Below are 15736 nucleotides of genomic sequence, written 5' to 3' on the forward strand. Positions count from 1 at the left end.
CAGTATTTCTAGTTGAATGAATCCATGAACTATTGGGAAGCATACTATGCATTTATATGCAATATTTTATTTAATCATTTTGTTATCCCTACAAGAAGGGTATTTTTACTTCCCCATTTGACAGATGAGAAAATTGAGGCTCAGAGAAGTTAAGCAACTTGCTCAAAGTCACAGTTAGGATTCTAACCCACCCTCGTAACTGCTCTGCATCCCAGCTGCTTTGGCCAGTGCCTAGGTTGTGCCCTGCTGCCCACGTCAGCTGATGTTTGCTAATGAAAAAATGTCCAGAAAGCAGCTTTCCAAAGCGAATCAGTGACAGGCAAAGTCATGAGTACATGGCCTACTCTCTGTATCTGTATTGGGTTCTTAAATTTGAGATGAGATCAAAATTAAGCAACATACATTAAGTTCTGAAATTTCTTGGAAATTCTAGTTCTAATAAAACACACTTTCCATATGATAGAAATACTGTGTTAGGTATTTTACCAAATAGACTTAAGTGGTAACTACATAGACTACATGAACTTTTACCAAGTAGACTTAGGTAGTGACTCATAAAAAAAATATTTGGTGATAAAGAGTCTTCTGAAGTTTTCCTGAACTTTTTTTTTCCCTCATGGGAATGTATAATACAGTAGAAAGGCTTATAATTTTTTTTTGTCTCAGCTGTATGACTTTTGTGAAGTAACAACTTCTCTGGGCTCAAATTTCTCTAAAAATAGAGTTAGATTAGCTCCTTTTAGATCTCTAACTCTGTGATTGCTTATGTACCACAGAGCACTCCTTGGCTGTTTAGTTGTGTGCTGGCGTTAGAATGTTTTGAAATAAGCTCTCAGGTCGTGTTTACTGAGACCCAGGGGCAAGAGCGGGTAGAGTAATGGGGGTGAGCAGAAAATCGCATCAGCGGGGATCCACTTGCCATTTTCTGTCAGCATCTGTGAGTTGGGTTGTGCATCTAATGGGCCAGTCTTAGGTTGAGAAGAGCCCATATTTGCCCACCGATCAGAACATAGGAAAAGAAACAGAAATGGCTTCACTATGGGATTCCAGTTTTACATCTCTGCATTGAAATCTGTCCTTTATTTTCAGATTGCTGAATTCTAACTCATTTACGGTCATCCGGGATGATGCTTTTGCTGGACTTTTTCATCTCGAATACCTGTAAGTGCTGAGCTTTGTCCCTTTGCTGAGCATTTGGTATTTCAGTAGAATTGCTGGATTGCTTTCCAGGCTGAACAGAATCTCTTAGAGAACTTAGGGGTGGAGGAAACGGAGAAAACCCCATTCTCTTTTCAGCACTGACCTTTTATAGTTTACTTGTGTATAAACATGCTGGGGCAGGAGGAGGTTGGGGACAAAGGGGGGAAAGGAAACAAAGAAGGAAAGACATCCATTCTCTGCTGACATTTAATTTGTCATGTAGTAAGCACAATTGGAAATTGTGTTGGATATTTTTACCTCTCATAACTGGGCATGGATTTGCTGATCAGCCAGAAATAAAGCTGAAGGATTCTGGGGGTTACTTATTTTGAAATAAAGTCTCCCTAGATGGGAATCCAACTTCATGTTTTTAATTCGGTTGGCCTACGTCCCGTTTGCAGTATCTCCCGTGAGCTGCTGACGAGAGGCTAATTTTCTTTCTCCTCCTTTCAAAAGAAGTTCTTTTTCTCTCCTCAGATGTGCCATTTCCCCTCAGCAATGAGCTTTGCCCTCCCTCTGGTTTCTGTCTTTCCCCCCCTTAGGTTCTTTCATCCTCGTCTTTTGTAACTTTGTAATAATATTAATCCTGCTATCAGATGGGATTTCCTTACATAGCATTCAGAGGGATTTTTAAAGCCTTGTCTCTGCTTTCTTATCTGAGGTAGACAGGTATTGTAGATGTTTGAGTTCTAAACACACCCTGGGTCTAAGAAAGCTCCCTGCTGATTTTGTGTCCTAGAAGTGTGTTTCTGGAGTTCCTTCTCCAGAGTGCACCTAATACGTAGGCTCTCATGACAGGGGATAGTATGCTTAACATGGAAAGGTATGTGGGACTGAAGCGCTAAGCCCAACTAGGTTCTACCAAAGTACGTGAACCGGTGATGGAGGGAGTGCATGTGAAGCTACCCGTTTTCTCTTATGAGCAGTTAGTTCGTCTTACTGTCAAGGTGATTGAGCAGGAGGTTAGCTTCATTTATACGGGAGTCTATCACTGAATAGACCCCAGACTTTTACAAGCAGGCATTGGAGCATTCTCAGTACAAGAACCAAGAGCAATTTCACTAACTAATGGCATCATGTAGCAAAGCCTGTCCCTTGGACCATCTCATCAAAGACTCTCTTCCGTTTAAGGAAATGAGATGCCTTAAAGTAAACTGTAGGCCTGTGTGGCACTGGGGCACAGTCGCAGTGCTTACTTTTCTCACTGAGACTTTCAAGCATGGCCTGAATTATATTGCAGGGTCCAATGCTCAAGCCCTAAGACGTTTCAGTGCAGAGAGAGAAGCTCAGCCCATACTCAATGTCATTACACTTCCTACTTCCCAGTGCCTTGCAGGTCCCAAGTGGATCCTACCTCATCACGGGTCTGTTCAGAGTAGGATGTGATGAACTCAAAGTTGCCAGAAGCCAAGCTTAATGGAATTCTCCCTGGGCAAAAACTTCAGTAAGGAGATGTGCAACAATGGGCTCCCCCAAGGGACAGTGATGTTAACAAAAGTATTAATAGCCAGGCTGTGAAATGTAAGAAGGGTTGACCATCTGGGGGCATGCCAGGCTTGCAGAGATGCGAACATTTCTTGCCTTTGTAAAGTGCTTTCTTCTCTTTGTCCCCAAGATGATTTTACCCACATTGCCAGCTCTGAATACGAAGACCACCGTGCTGCTTCCTAGGAGCACGGGGAGCATACACGTGTGCTCGCACGCACACCTGCTCCCACCTGGAGCCGGGGGCAGCTGACCTACTCTTCAGAGTTGAATTGTTAAAGTTCACGAACGTTTTTAGATTTTATTCCAAAAGCATTCCAATGTCATTTTTCAGAGATGGTAAGCTAAGAAAATTCAGTTTAATTATACTGCTGTTCTCCTTAGGTTCATCGAAGGGAACAAAATAGAAACCATTTCAAGAAATGCCTTCCGTGGCCTCCGTGACCTGACTCACCTGTAAGTCCTATGAAAAGTGCTGTAAAATCCTTTAAGGTGTAAAGTCAGATTCACTTCCTGGTGACTCTCTATTTTTTCTGTTTGGTTTTTTTTTTTTGACTGTTTTGTCCATAGTGTGAACATTCAAGTGAAACTAATTTCCAGGTTACCCTGGAGGTTTCTATATTGCTGATCAGGCACCATCCCAAGATAATAAAGACGCACTTGTCTTTATCATCTTTTCCGTCACTCTGGATCATTGTCATGGACCACATGCCTGCATGTCAAGCAGGGAGCCCTCTGAGCTGTGAGTGCCTGTCGGAGTGATGGAGGGGCTGGGAAGGAAACTGATATGCAATATACTCCTGCTCTGTGCCCGGCACAGGGCTGGGTGCTTCGTGAGCCTCCTTCTGTCTTTCACAATAACCTGTGAGTCCCCATTTTACAGATTTAGGAACTGAGACTTACATGAGTTGTAGAAGAATGTTGGATGCAGGGTCAGAAATAGGACAAAATGGAATAAAGACATTTTGTGGTTCCTCTAATTTGAATGCAAGTAGCTTTTCCCTTTATGTTGGATTAATCGGTGGCTTAAGCTGAGCTCTCTGGGTTTTTTAATAGCTTTCTGGAGAAAAAAAGTTAAACAGATTGATTTGAATTGGCATATCAGAATAAAGCAAGTACATACACTTACTTAGCAAATGTAGAAAATTGGAAAAAATAGGGACTATGTTTATGAAAACAGAAAAATGGTCATTGTCTTGTAGGAGCCATGTATTAGCCAGGGCCAGGTCCCATTTGTGTGACAGATATTTTGTGTTTGAGTCAGATCAGCTTGTGTGTGATAAAAAGTGAAGGGAGAAAACTGGGGGGCTTTGAATGGGGTGTTGGGCAGGGGTGGCAATGCCCTCAGCTGGTGTCACCCGACTGAAATAGCCTCTCAAGAGATCGTTGTTTACGTCAAACCCTGACATAGGCGAAGGTGTCTGTCTCCAGGCTCAGGGAGCCCGTGGTTCTGGAATCCTCCTGGGCAGAAGCTCTGCCTGAGTTCAGGCTCGCAGAGGAAGGTGATGAGGTGGCAGAAGTGGGAGGTCTAAACCTCTGGATCAGCACAGTCGATCCTGGAGCGAGTCAGACTCTTATTGGCGTCACTGCTCCAGGCTTTCTTTTCTTCCTGTAGAAGCCTCGAGTTTTCCCCACATTCAACCTAGATGCTGAATCTGCACAGTCCTGTAAAGGCTAAGACGATGGGCTTGGAGTCACATAGGCTTGGGTACAAATCTCGGTGCTGTCATTTATTAGTTACTCAGCCACTTGAGCCTGACTCCTCCTCATCCTAAATATGGTGATGATCATACTGACCCCCGAGGATTGCTCTGCAAAGTGGGGTACTGCTGTTTGCAAAGCATTTAGCCCATCACCCAGGTAAATGCTCAAGTTATGGTTGGCATTGTTATCATCTTCATCATGATCAACAACAATATCATTCCCTTCCTACACTCATTAAGAAGTCTCAGTTTTCTCCATGACTGCTGAGTAGTGTTGGCAGTTTGGGTGGCCAGACAGGGCCCGCTAAGAAGACAGCTGTGGGTGTCTGAAGAGGTACAGCTGTGGCCGGAAAAACCCAGTTCCCAGAAGTCAGGAATGAGGGTCTTTGTTTTAAGCAAAGACTCTGGGCAGATTGTGAACCTAAAGCAAAGCTCATGTGACTGAGTTAGCCCAGATGTCAACTTTTATTCCACCAATTGGCTTCGGTCCCTGGTCTGAAAACTGGTGAGAACATGGAGGTATCATGCATGTATATTTGTTTAGCTTTGCGCACGTGTGCCCATGGGTGCATGGACTTCTCTACGTGTGTACATAACTGCTTTGTGTGTGCATGCCTGTGCATCTGCACACACAACCATATCTGTATGTGTCAGACGTACATATGTGTAAGAGGCACCTCCTCCTCTGTGTGAAATGCAGAGGGAATAAAGGATTCTTCAGCTTGGGTCCAGAGTGCACGGCTGCACTGATACGCCCATTCCTAGCATGTGTTGCCATCTGACAGCCAAGCCAACAGGGCCTTCTCTCCCCAGCTCTGCAGCCTCATATCCCTAAAGTCCTCAGAATCCTGGGCTCTCAGGGGGCCCCCATGCAGACCCAGGTCATCGCATCCTGGGCTTTTCCTTACACCCTTTCTCTTGCCCTGGATGCTGTTTCTTTCACCTGCGATCTCCTGGAATCCATCCACTTTTCCTTCAAAGTCCAGATGAAGTTCTGTCTCCGCCATGGAGCTGTTCGGATTGCCCCTTCAGGCCTCCTATAGCCCTCCCTGTTGGCTCCACACACCCACACACTTCCCTGTAGAAGCAGGCCATACGGGTTGTGCCATTTCATGGACATTAGTTTTATCTCGCCAGCATCACTGCAAGTCCCCCGAGGGGACGGACGGTTGGTAAGGATCTTCCATCAGCTCTGCCCTGCGCCCAGCCCCTAGCTCCAGGCTAAGCCAGCAGGACTTGTTTCTGATTTGCTGGTTGACCAGTATGTTCCTCACTGAGCTGGATTTTCCATAGGGACTCTACTTCTTGGCACGTGAGGTGACTTTTAAAGTGGACTCCCCCAGGCTGGGGATGTATGTTGTATTTAAAACATTTAATACATTGTTTAAGAATGGACTGATCCTTCTATGGGAACCCCTCCAGCCCCCCATTTTGTAAACTTCTAAGCAGAGAGAGCACACCCGCTCTTTAAAGTTCACTCCTGTGATTAAGGAAGTCACTATATGGAATTTGCTTGCTTATGTATCAGATTTTTATCTTTTATGAACTTTTCCAACACCTGCAGGGTCACGTTTATATGTAAAGAAACAAAGATCGGGTTTCGGAGCCCTGCAGGAGCAGTGCCAATCTGTAACTAAAATCTAGGACATTTGTTTTCCAGCCGGCCTCTAAAGCCCAAGGGACAGGTTGCTGTCAAGTAGTTTTAGAAATGAAGTAAGTGCCGTGAATTGGTAGATAAAATGAAGTGGAAAGTAAGACATTAGGCGCTGAGTGTGAGTGGGGTGGCTGGCCCATGTAAATAATTCAGCTTCCTGAAATCTAAATGGAGCACTTGGAACGGTTGCTAAACAGTCTGCTTTTTTGGCCTTGACCAATCTGTATGGTCTTATCACTTCTATACGATACATTTCAAGTAACAACACATTTAGCTAAATAATTAACCTTTAATTAGCTAGAAAGAAATTTGTACTTTTCAGGTAAAGCAACTGTCAACCAGGAAAAAAAAATCAAAACAAACATGTTCTTTTTTAATTTCAGAAATCTGTTCTAGAGTATGTTTAATCCGATTACCTATTTAGTCTATTTTCCAACATCTTTAAAAAGGTACAGATAAATCATTTAGGAAAGAAAGGTTTAACAATACATGAAGTGGTATTCTAGTTCAGTGGTGTTTATCTATAAGGGAAGGGGTCTCCCCTTATTCTGTTAGTATCTTGAAGCCAGAATGGTCAGTGTAAAATGGGTTCAGAGCTGTCCACTCCAGCTGAGTCTAAGGAGGAATACTCATTTCTTTAATTCCTCTTTCTGTGATGGGTCATTCTGCTGCTACAAAAAGACTAATTTCATATATATATTTAAAGAGGTTGGTGCTGAATTGCCTACGTCTTTATCCTTTGTAGTCTTGCTGTTTGTACTCCTGTGTAAGAGAAAAACGGTAGGCATCGGGTTCGTGGCCGACTCGCAGCAGAGCAGAATGCCGGGGGAACGGCAGGCTTGGTGCGCAGCACTTCAGCACCAGCGTCTTTCAGCGTCGGCAGCCCGGCCCGCGGACATTCGTCTGTAGCAGGATGATGGCAGGGCACTGCAAAGTCTGGGATCTTCGGAGAAGTTGTTGATGGTGTTCATTTAGTCTCCTTCTGGGTGAGCCAGGGGGTGGACTAGGACCTTTTAGAGAGCTCTTCAACACTAAGAGCACACATGCAGAGAGGTTTCTAGCCAAACTTCGTTAATGAGAAAATGAAATTGATCACCGTCATTCCTTTCGTACACGTGGTTCATTGAGATTTTATATTATTGTTAGGGTTAGAGCTGGAAGTCTTTATGGAAACAGGTATTTACAGAGTCCTTTCTTAGAGTCACAAGTGATAGCATTCACTTAAATGGACCATTAGGGAACTTCTTGGCACAAGACTGCACATCTTTTTTTAAAATCATTGTCATTTTAGTGCATAATTCATTCATTCAACAAAGATTTATTGAGTACCTACTATGTGCCAGGCACTGTTCTATGAGCTGAGGATGCAAATGTGGACAGAGAAGTCTTACATATAGGAAAAATACACAGTCGATAAACAAATAGATAAATAAAATGCATAGTGTGCCAAGTAACAGTCGTGCAGGGAAGAGCAGAGACAGGGAGAAAGATGTGTGGAGGTCAGAGATAGTTGAGGATGGAGGTAAGAGGGGATGGAGTGAGCTGTGGGGGCTCTGGGGGGAAGGACATTCTGGGCAGAAGGACAGCAAATTCAGAGGCCTTGAGCTGGGACTGTGTTTCTCCTGCTTGAGGAGTAACAAAAAGGCCAGTGTGCCCTGGCCAGGTGTCAGTTGGTTAGAATGTCATCCTAATACTCCAAGGTTGTGGGTGTGATCCCTGGTCAGGGCACATACAAGAATATCAACCAGTGAATGCGTAATAAGTGGAAAAGCAAATAAATCAGCGTTTCTCTCTTTCCCTCTCTTTCTCTCTCTTCCTCCCCCCTTCATCTCTCACTAAAATCAGTTAAAGAATATTTTTAAAAGAGAGGCCAGTGTGGCTGGATCTTGGTGGTTTAGACCTGGTCCCACGGATAGGTGGGAGTGGAGGTAAGCTAGCAAATAAATGGAAGGTGTTGCATGCCATCGAAGGGACTGTGGCTTTTACTCTGAGACATGTGAGTGTTGTCTGAGGTTTAACAAATGTATATCAAGAGCTTAATAAATGCTTGCTTTAAAAACAAAGCAAAAGATTTACATTGTACTCCAGCATTTATAATGTTATTTCTATATAACTAAACTCATTTCTTTCACCCAGTATTGATGACCAAAACCGGAAACCGAACCACATTGTGCTGAAGAGGTTTAGAGCTCTATTTGAAATCATTACGTTATTTAAGGGACTTCAGGGTAATAGGGCATGAAGATAATAACCACATTAAAATGTTACTTTCTTGTTCTAGTTCTTTGGCCAATAACCACATAAAAGCACTCCCAAGAGATGTCTTCAGTGATTTAGACTCTCTGATTGAACTGTAAGTAATGAAAATCAAGGTTATGGCTGCTTGTCATTGTGCCCCAGTTAATCATGTCTTTAAATACTTTCTCTCTCTTTACTGCATTTCTGTTATGTTGTAGCTAAAGACTCTATGAAAAGGAGGTGCTCACTGGGAAGCAGCATAGAGTCTGTATTGGATTGGATTTTGCCAGTTTAGAATAGACATCAGAGCATTAGGCCCTGGAGATAGTGTTTTGCCTTCTGGTGTTGGTCATTTCTCACTGGGTCCCGTTTAACGAGATCTTAGCGCTTCAGCAGCATTTGTGAAAACTGGCTTCCTACGGTGTCCCGTAGACACTGTGTTTTCGTTTGTGAGAACCTGGGTTGGGCGGTGTCCTCCCTCCGTGTCTCCCGTATTCAGCGCGGCACGGGAACAGTTTCAACAGTCTGGAGAAATGGTGGTATGTTGGCTCCAAAAGCCCTCTGTAGGCCCTATAGTTTAATTCATAGGCACTGAAGATTATTAAATAAAGGCAGTGGTAAGAACAAGAAATAGGATGTGTTAGATAGAAAAAAATTTAAATTACATTTTTTGGGGGGTATTAAATATATCAAGATGTTAATGATTCTGGAGTCTCATATTACTGCCAAAACATGCCTGTTTCTCTGTGTTTGTGTTTTGTTTTATTTATTTTTTTTAGAGACTTGAGGGGCAATAAATTTGAATGTGACTGCAAAGCCAAGTGGTTGTACCTGTGGTTGAAGATGACAAATTCCACTGTTTCGGATGTGCTGTGTATTGGTCCACCTGAGTACCAGGAAAAGAAGCTAAATGACGTGACCAGCTTTGACTACGAATGCACAACTACAGGTATTCAGAACCTCTGTCACCGAAGACCGTGCTGTGGAATAATCCATTAGTTTTCTTTTAGATTGTTAACAGGGAGTGGAGAAAAGTGGGTGTAAAAATTTTCTATCAAAATCGGTTTAGGCAACATTTAAGCATTCTAAAAGATATGAATTGATGTGGTACAAAAAATATCTCAACAGCTTAGGTTTTTGTTGACCGCACTGGCTTTAATTTTGGGTCTTGTTGATTCTTTACAATATTCAAATTTCTCAAAAGATTTTTTAAAAAGAATGAAGTATAAACTAGTGAGTTCGGCACAGAAATCCTTTCGAATCAGTTTGGGTTTCTGTAGAAAGCTAGTGCAGAGAGACCAAAATTATTGAATTATATGAATTTTATTGAATATTTAAAGTTCAAGTTTATAGACTTTAAAATCTATAAATTGTGTTCATAGTTCCAGGTAAAAGAAGATAACTAGCTAAATTATAACCAATGGCAAAGTAGAAATATAAGCTAACAGTTGGTTGTCAAAAGATACAACTCATATTGAGGGAAAAGTGTAAAGTTTGATTTTGTATGAACTAAAAACTTGAGGGGCTACCTTAAGTTTTCAGTTCATACATTTTTCAGGCTATAAAGATAAAATTAAAATACAGTCAAACCTCAGTTCTTGAATGTCTCCCATCTCGAACAATTTGGTTCTCGAACAGCCTTCGGAAACGAAGTAAGTTGGAGAACTGAGGCTCCACTGCTCTAACTGCTCCCACTCCGCACACCCTGAACAGGGCAGCCGAGTGTTTCCGTGGGACGGGCTTCGATGGGGTGGCCACAGCTGCTGAAGTCCGGTTTTAAAGGAGAGAGGAGCAATCCACAGCATGACCCTTGCTCTTCAGACTTAGAAAAAATAAATGTTTAGGCCGAGATTTGATATCTACAGGGCCTCCAGGCATGTCAGTGGGAGCAGCAGGAATGAGAACTCAGAAAATAGTTCCAGAAACTAAAAAGACAAAAGAACTTCAAGAATAAAATATCACATTTAGGCCAGTTGCTGCCGTCTTCCAAATAAACAAACACTCAGAAAGTAAAAATTATTTCTAGATACCTTTATAAATAAGGCATCCTACAAGTCCTGTTCCTTTCTGAGAGAACACCTGAACTCTTGCGGAAATGACCTTGTCTTTCATCGCGGAGTGGGAGCTTGTTCAGCTGTGTAATTGGCAGGTGCCCTGTAGCCAGCCGAGGCCACTTGAGGGTTATTTACTGTATTGCGGGGCAGTGTAATAAATCAGAGGTTGAGTCAAGGACATTTGCACCCAAAGGTGGCGTTCAAGGCCGTTTGGTACACAATGCTAAACCAAAGCTCATTGGGGCTCCTCTCAACCTCTTCTCCAGGTTTTCTGGAGCGTTCTCCAAACTCCCACATGAAGTTAGCAGCTTTTCTGTTGTGCTCTTCACACCCGGCTGTAATGGATGGAAAGCTTGCCCAGATCTGAGAGAAATGACATGGCTCTAGAGGGCCTTGGGGAATGGGGAATAACTTACGTGAGACACAGCGTGTTCTGACCTTAGAGCCCTATGGTTGGCTGTGGAAACAATCTGGGCTCTGAGAACTGCCAGGGGGGAATGGAGAGGGCTGGGAACCGAGGTGGCCGGTCCGAAATGTGTCTTACAGCCAGGATCCACGGGGCAGTGTGAGCTCCTAATGCATTTTAGGGCATTCTCTCTCTTATATATATACATGTCTTTGCTGAAAAGCTTCCAGTTACGATTGAGATAGTCAGGGCTCTCCCCTGGTAACTGGGAGCTGATGACTCTTGGTTGTTTTTTTCTCCCTTGAAGACTCACAGGCAAATTATCTTGCTTCAGGTTTCTTCCATCATGAAAAACAGTGGCACAGCCAGGTTGTGACCAGTCCCCAAATAGAGTCCCTGACTTGTAGAAACATATGTTAATAAATTGGGAGGTTTGGGGGTTCCTATATTCCACTCAGATCAAGCGTCATCCTCTGCCGCCTTATTCAGGGCTGAGGAACACGGAAAGCCCATGCTCGAGTCAGGGTACTTACTGTCAGCGCATCCTCGCCAAAGGTTTGGGGAGAAGCACATCTCCTTAGTGCATTGTTTTCCTCTGAGCTCAGATTTGCAGGCAAAGAGTGAGTTCTTCAGGTGGAAGAAGGGAGGCAGATACTGTTGCAGGCACAGGGGTGTAATTAACACCACGAAGCAAGCCCTGGACTGTTTCAGCTCTCCAGTTTAATCACCGTCCTGCCAGCACCCTCCACCTCCAGTCTATTTTTAACCACCTCAGAAATCCCTGTTACCTGCTCATGATTCCCCACATTAGGTGGATAATTCACTAAATTCCTTAGAGGGAGTGAATTTTGCATCCTAATGGTCCTGTTAGCTTCCCTATTTCAGGGCTGATGAAAATGCAAAGAGAAATAATGCATTAATGTGCAGTTTCTCTCCCAATAGGATAGGCATCATGTATAATTTATTTTCAGCAAGTGCTATAAATAGCTGTGTAAAAATCTGTTGATTCCAGTGGGAGCCGTGCCTGAACTGAAAGCGTCCCACTGACATCAGGAACTAATCCAGTGCGAAGGGAAGTGGCAGGTTTTTGCAGAGAATACCAATAATACTTAAACACTAGTAAATTGATGTCATATCAATATGTGCATTCTCTGAGAGCTTTCCACATGAATGTGCGTTTGCCATTTGTGAAAGACAAATTAAGATGAGGATGGAAGAAGATCTTTAAATTCCAACCCCCTCCCCCCTACACACAAGCACACATCTGCATCCATCATTTTCTTCCACCCCGTTTCTTCCTCTTTTTCTTCTCTTCCTCCTCCTTTTTTAATTTGGGGGGGAGGGAGAGAGGAGGGGAAAAGGAGTCACCTTAGAATTAGATTTATGAGTCAAATGACTTAACAGTTTGTTTTGTGCCAGATACTCAATTTATAGAAAATATGATGGAAATGATGTTTGGGAAAATAAATGATCATTAGACCACTGAAGGCTAGATTTTTAAAATGCTGTCCACTCTGGCAGCTCTTTCTCATTCTGGGCTTCATTCATAAAAAACTGACTTTTTGGTGAGCACTTTAGAGGACCTCTGTGTGTAAGAAGATGCTCATGTCAGAATGCAATGTGTAGCCAGGAGACAGACTAGAAGAAGGGAGTTACAGGAGTCACACACGTGTTTAGAAGCTCCTGCAGACTTGGATCAGAGGGGTGCCACAGTATGTTGGGGAGGTGTTTGTAGCCGGCTCGGTTGTCTCTGAAAGAGCTCACCGGTATTCTCTGAGTCCTTTTCTGACGCCACAAGAGGACGCAGGCAGGGCCTGCTGCCACTCCCTGTGTAGCAATGTGTGAGCACAGAGGGGACTCATGTTGTAGGCCAGTGCCCTCTGGCTTCCGCCCTGGTTCTGCCCATGCCAGCAGGCAAGAGCTGAGGCTGATGTTTTCTGCTTTGCTCTTTGATTGCTGAACGGTGGCATTTTGGGGATGTTGGTAGAGGGTTGGGGCTAGGGGCCATTGTGACTCTTCCATATCTTCATGCAGGTGGCCTAATGTTATCTGTTATGGTCATTGGAACTCTGACCATAAGACTACATGCACCTGTATAGTTACATACGTAACCCTCCTGAGGGGTGACCACAGACGGGGCTCTGCGTGAACACTTACGTGCTCTCTCTTATTTAGTCTCTACAACAGCCTATGACATAAATGTCGCCCTAATTTTACTCAGGAGGAACCTGAGGCTCAAGTTTCTTGCCCAAGGTCACAGACTACAAGGATAACAGGAACCTGACACCCAGTCTGGTTTACCTCAGAGCCCCAGCTCTTCTGGACAGTCCACTTCCTGGGGCAGGGGCCCCGTCCACAATGCCACTTGTCCCCACTCCCCCTTGGCTCTCTCTTGCTGTCGGCATGTGGGGACAGCCTCTGCTTTGCTTCTCCCTCTTCTTGCTACACCTGCAAGCATCATCCGCTCAGCCTTGTCCTTGCATGAACCCCCCACAGTCTTCAGAATGAGCCAGCAGCACTGATTAAGCACCTACTGTACACAGGGAGGGACACCTCTGAAAGTTAATGTGCATCGAGCACTAACTTTGTACAGGTTTAAGTGAGTATGAGTCATAATATACAATGAGGAAACTGAGGCAGAGAGAGGTTAAGTAATTTCCTCAAGGTCACTCAGCAGGCAGATGGAGTCACAGTTCTGGCATCTTATCTCTGATGATGTTAAAATGGACACTCCCCTAAGTGACAGCCCAGTGGTGGCTGGGACAAGGGAGCTGGACCAACCTTTCTCGGACCTTAATTCTGTATTTATTAAGCAACTACAATGTGCTAAGCCCTGAGGTAGGCATTTCCACCAACATTGGCCCATGTGTCCCTCTGCCATTAAGCTTGGGAGGTGGGCACCCGTGTACCCATAGTGCAGATCAGTAAACTGAGGCCTTGTACGGGGGAAGCACGCACGCAGCGTCTTTCCTGTGCAGGAAGTGGTTTCAGGTGGTCCGACTCTGGGTGCAGGGCCCTTTCCAGAGCCTCACGTCGCCCTCACTCCCTCAGTTGTGCCCCTTGTTGCTGCCCTGACCGGCACCTGCTCTTCCCGCCACCGTGCTTCCTACGCCAGTACTTGCTCAGTGCTGTTCTCACCTCCATTCCCGCCTCTACTCCTTCAGCACTGCCCCTTTTTACTTACTTGTGGGGTGGCCTGTCCCTTTATTGCCTGTCTCGTGTAACAGCTTTAAGAGGCTTCCATGTCAGAGTTATTTCTTGAGTGGCTGCTGTGGGCTCGTGCCATGGGGGCTCTGAGAAGTGTAAGACCCAGTTCTGACCTTAAAGCCTGTTGTTCAGGAGATGCACCATGCTGTGTGCCCATGGGCAGACACACACCCTCTCTGGGCTCCTGGCTCTGTAAAATTACTCGAGGCTCTAGATCTTTCCCACTTCTCCAAATCTGACCCCGATGCCACCACACTGAAGATTCAATCATTGTGAATAATAAGGTGTAAACAACAGGGCCTGCTTATGTGTCCAACGAATTAGGAAGAGTCCCGAAGATTGGAAGGGTCAGGGAAGGCTTTGCAGAGGAGACAGGCCGTTAAGGACGGGGTGGGGAATAGATGGGCAAAACCAGGACTTTTCCGTAGGAGTGACTTTCCTTAGTCAGATGCCCACCATCACTTTGTCCTGGGCGCATTTAACCTGCCATGAAGCAGTGCTCATGGAAAGCTCTCTGGCCAGAGAAAGAACTTCTCTTACACTTCATTAGTGTTCTTTTCTTCCTTTTCTTCGTTGGTTCTCTGGCTGCTCTGCACACTATCTGAGAGCATCTGCACCCTGTTCCATGGTGAAATTGTACATGCCCTCCCGAGATTCAATACAGTGAGTCAGGGGAGTGATGTGGATGAGGGGTATTAATTTGCCACTAAGTATAAGAGTCAGGCACATGCCTGAAGCTCCAATAGATTTCCAGACCGCGGGCATCGCCGCCACTCACATTGCACTGGGTCCAGGAACCAGGAAACATGCTTAAATTCCCTGCACGAGGGGCCTTTTAAACCTCTGAGACTGTATCAGAGGGTTTGGTTTGGCTTCCAAATGTGCAGTGTGCCATTTGGGGGTCAACTCTTCATTGTGACCCCGCCACAACCGTTTTGCGCCGGGTTATTGCAGAGCAGGGGAGTGTGCTAAAGGGCTAAAAGGACCCTATTGTCAGGTAAGCTGGAGGCCCACCGCAGCAAACTCCACAAACAGGGTTCTTTATTACCGAGGTTTCTTCTGAGAGGGCTGGAAATACAGTGTCCCCCGAATGAACTTGCCCACAGCCCATCCTTGTTCATGGAGGAATGTTCAAGTCAGTTTCGGGAATGCTGCTTCATGGCATCCGTTCCGTCTTGCCTTTTTGAAAGTCAAGGTCTCACCCAATTTGTTTATAACACTGAGATCTTTTAGCCAAACCCATCATCTGTTTATCTCAAAGAAGTTGTATTAGAAGCTGTGCGTTCAGTTTGATAATCCTGTGCACGCCAGAACCTTTTCCCAAAGCCAAACACACTGTGATGTTTGCGTTGTGTCTCTCCTGTCCTCCCCCTTCCCCTTTCTTTGGGAACTGATGAGAGAAAGGAAAGAAGGGGTAGTCGGTAATTCCCGCAAGAGCTCTCATGGAGACTTTCTGTCCCAACCCCATCCCCAGATTTTGTTGTGCATCAGACCTTGCCCTACCAGTCCGTCTCGGTGGATACGTTTAACTCCAAGAATGACGTGTACGTGGCCATCGCCCAGCCCAGCATGGAGAACTGCATGGTGCTCGAGTGGGACCACATCGAAATGAACTTCCGGAGCTACGACAACATTACAGGTGTGTTGTGGCTTTGATCGGGTGTGCTGGCCTCATTACAGCGAGAGAAGAAATGTTCTCTGTCGAGGGACCGCTTGCTCTCTCACTTGGTTAGATTTGGGGGACATGTTCCAGCCTAACCCCGTCTCTCTGGTTTTTTCATGACGTCGT

At 44.8% G+C, this 15736-nt stretch overlaps 1 protein-coding gene across 3 annotated transcripts in view; it reads left to right on the top strand.

Moving 5' to 3' along the window:
* Positions 1-15736, top strand: part of LGI2 (leucine rich repeat LGI family member 2) — a 31594-nt gene that overhangs the window by 3014 nt on the left and 12844 nt on the right. For all 3 annotated transcript variants that reach the window (XM_024573803.4, XM_053923322.2, XM_045183022.2), the window contains 5 exons: positions 1090-1161; positions 3070-3141; positions 8324-8395; positions 9060-9229; positions 15422-15586. In XM_024573803.4, the coding sequence (XP_024429571.2) occupies positions 1090-1161; positions 3070-3141; positions 8324-8395; positions 9060-9229; positions 15422-15586 (551 nt within the window). The remainder of the gene's footprint in view (positions 1-1089; positions 1162-3069; positions 3142-8323; positions 8396-9059; positions 9230-15421; positions 15587-15736) is intronic.

Source organism: Desmodus rotundus, chromosome 4, assembly GCF_022682495.2.
Source record: "Desmodus rotundus isolate HL8 chromosome 4, HLdesRot8A.1, whole genome shotgun sequence".
Classification (NCBI taxonomy): Eukaryota; Metazoa; Chordata; class Mammalia; order Chiroptera; family Phyllostomidae; genus Desmodus; species Desmodus rotundus.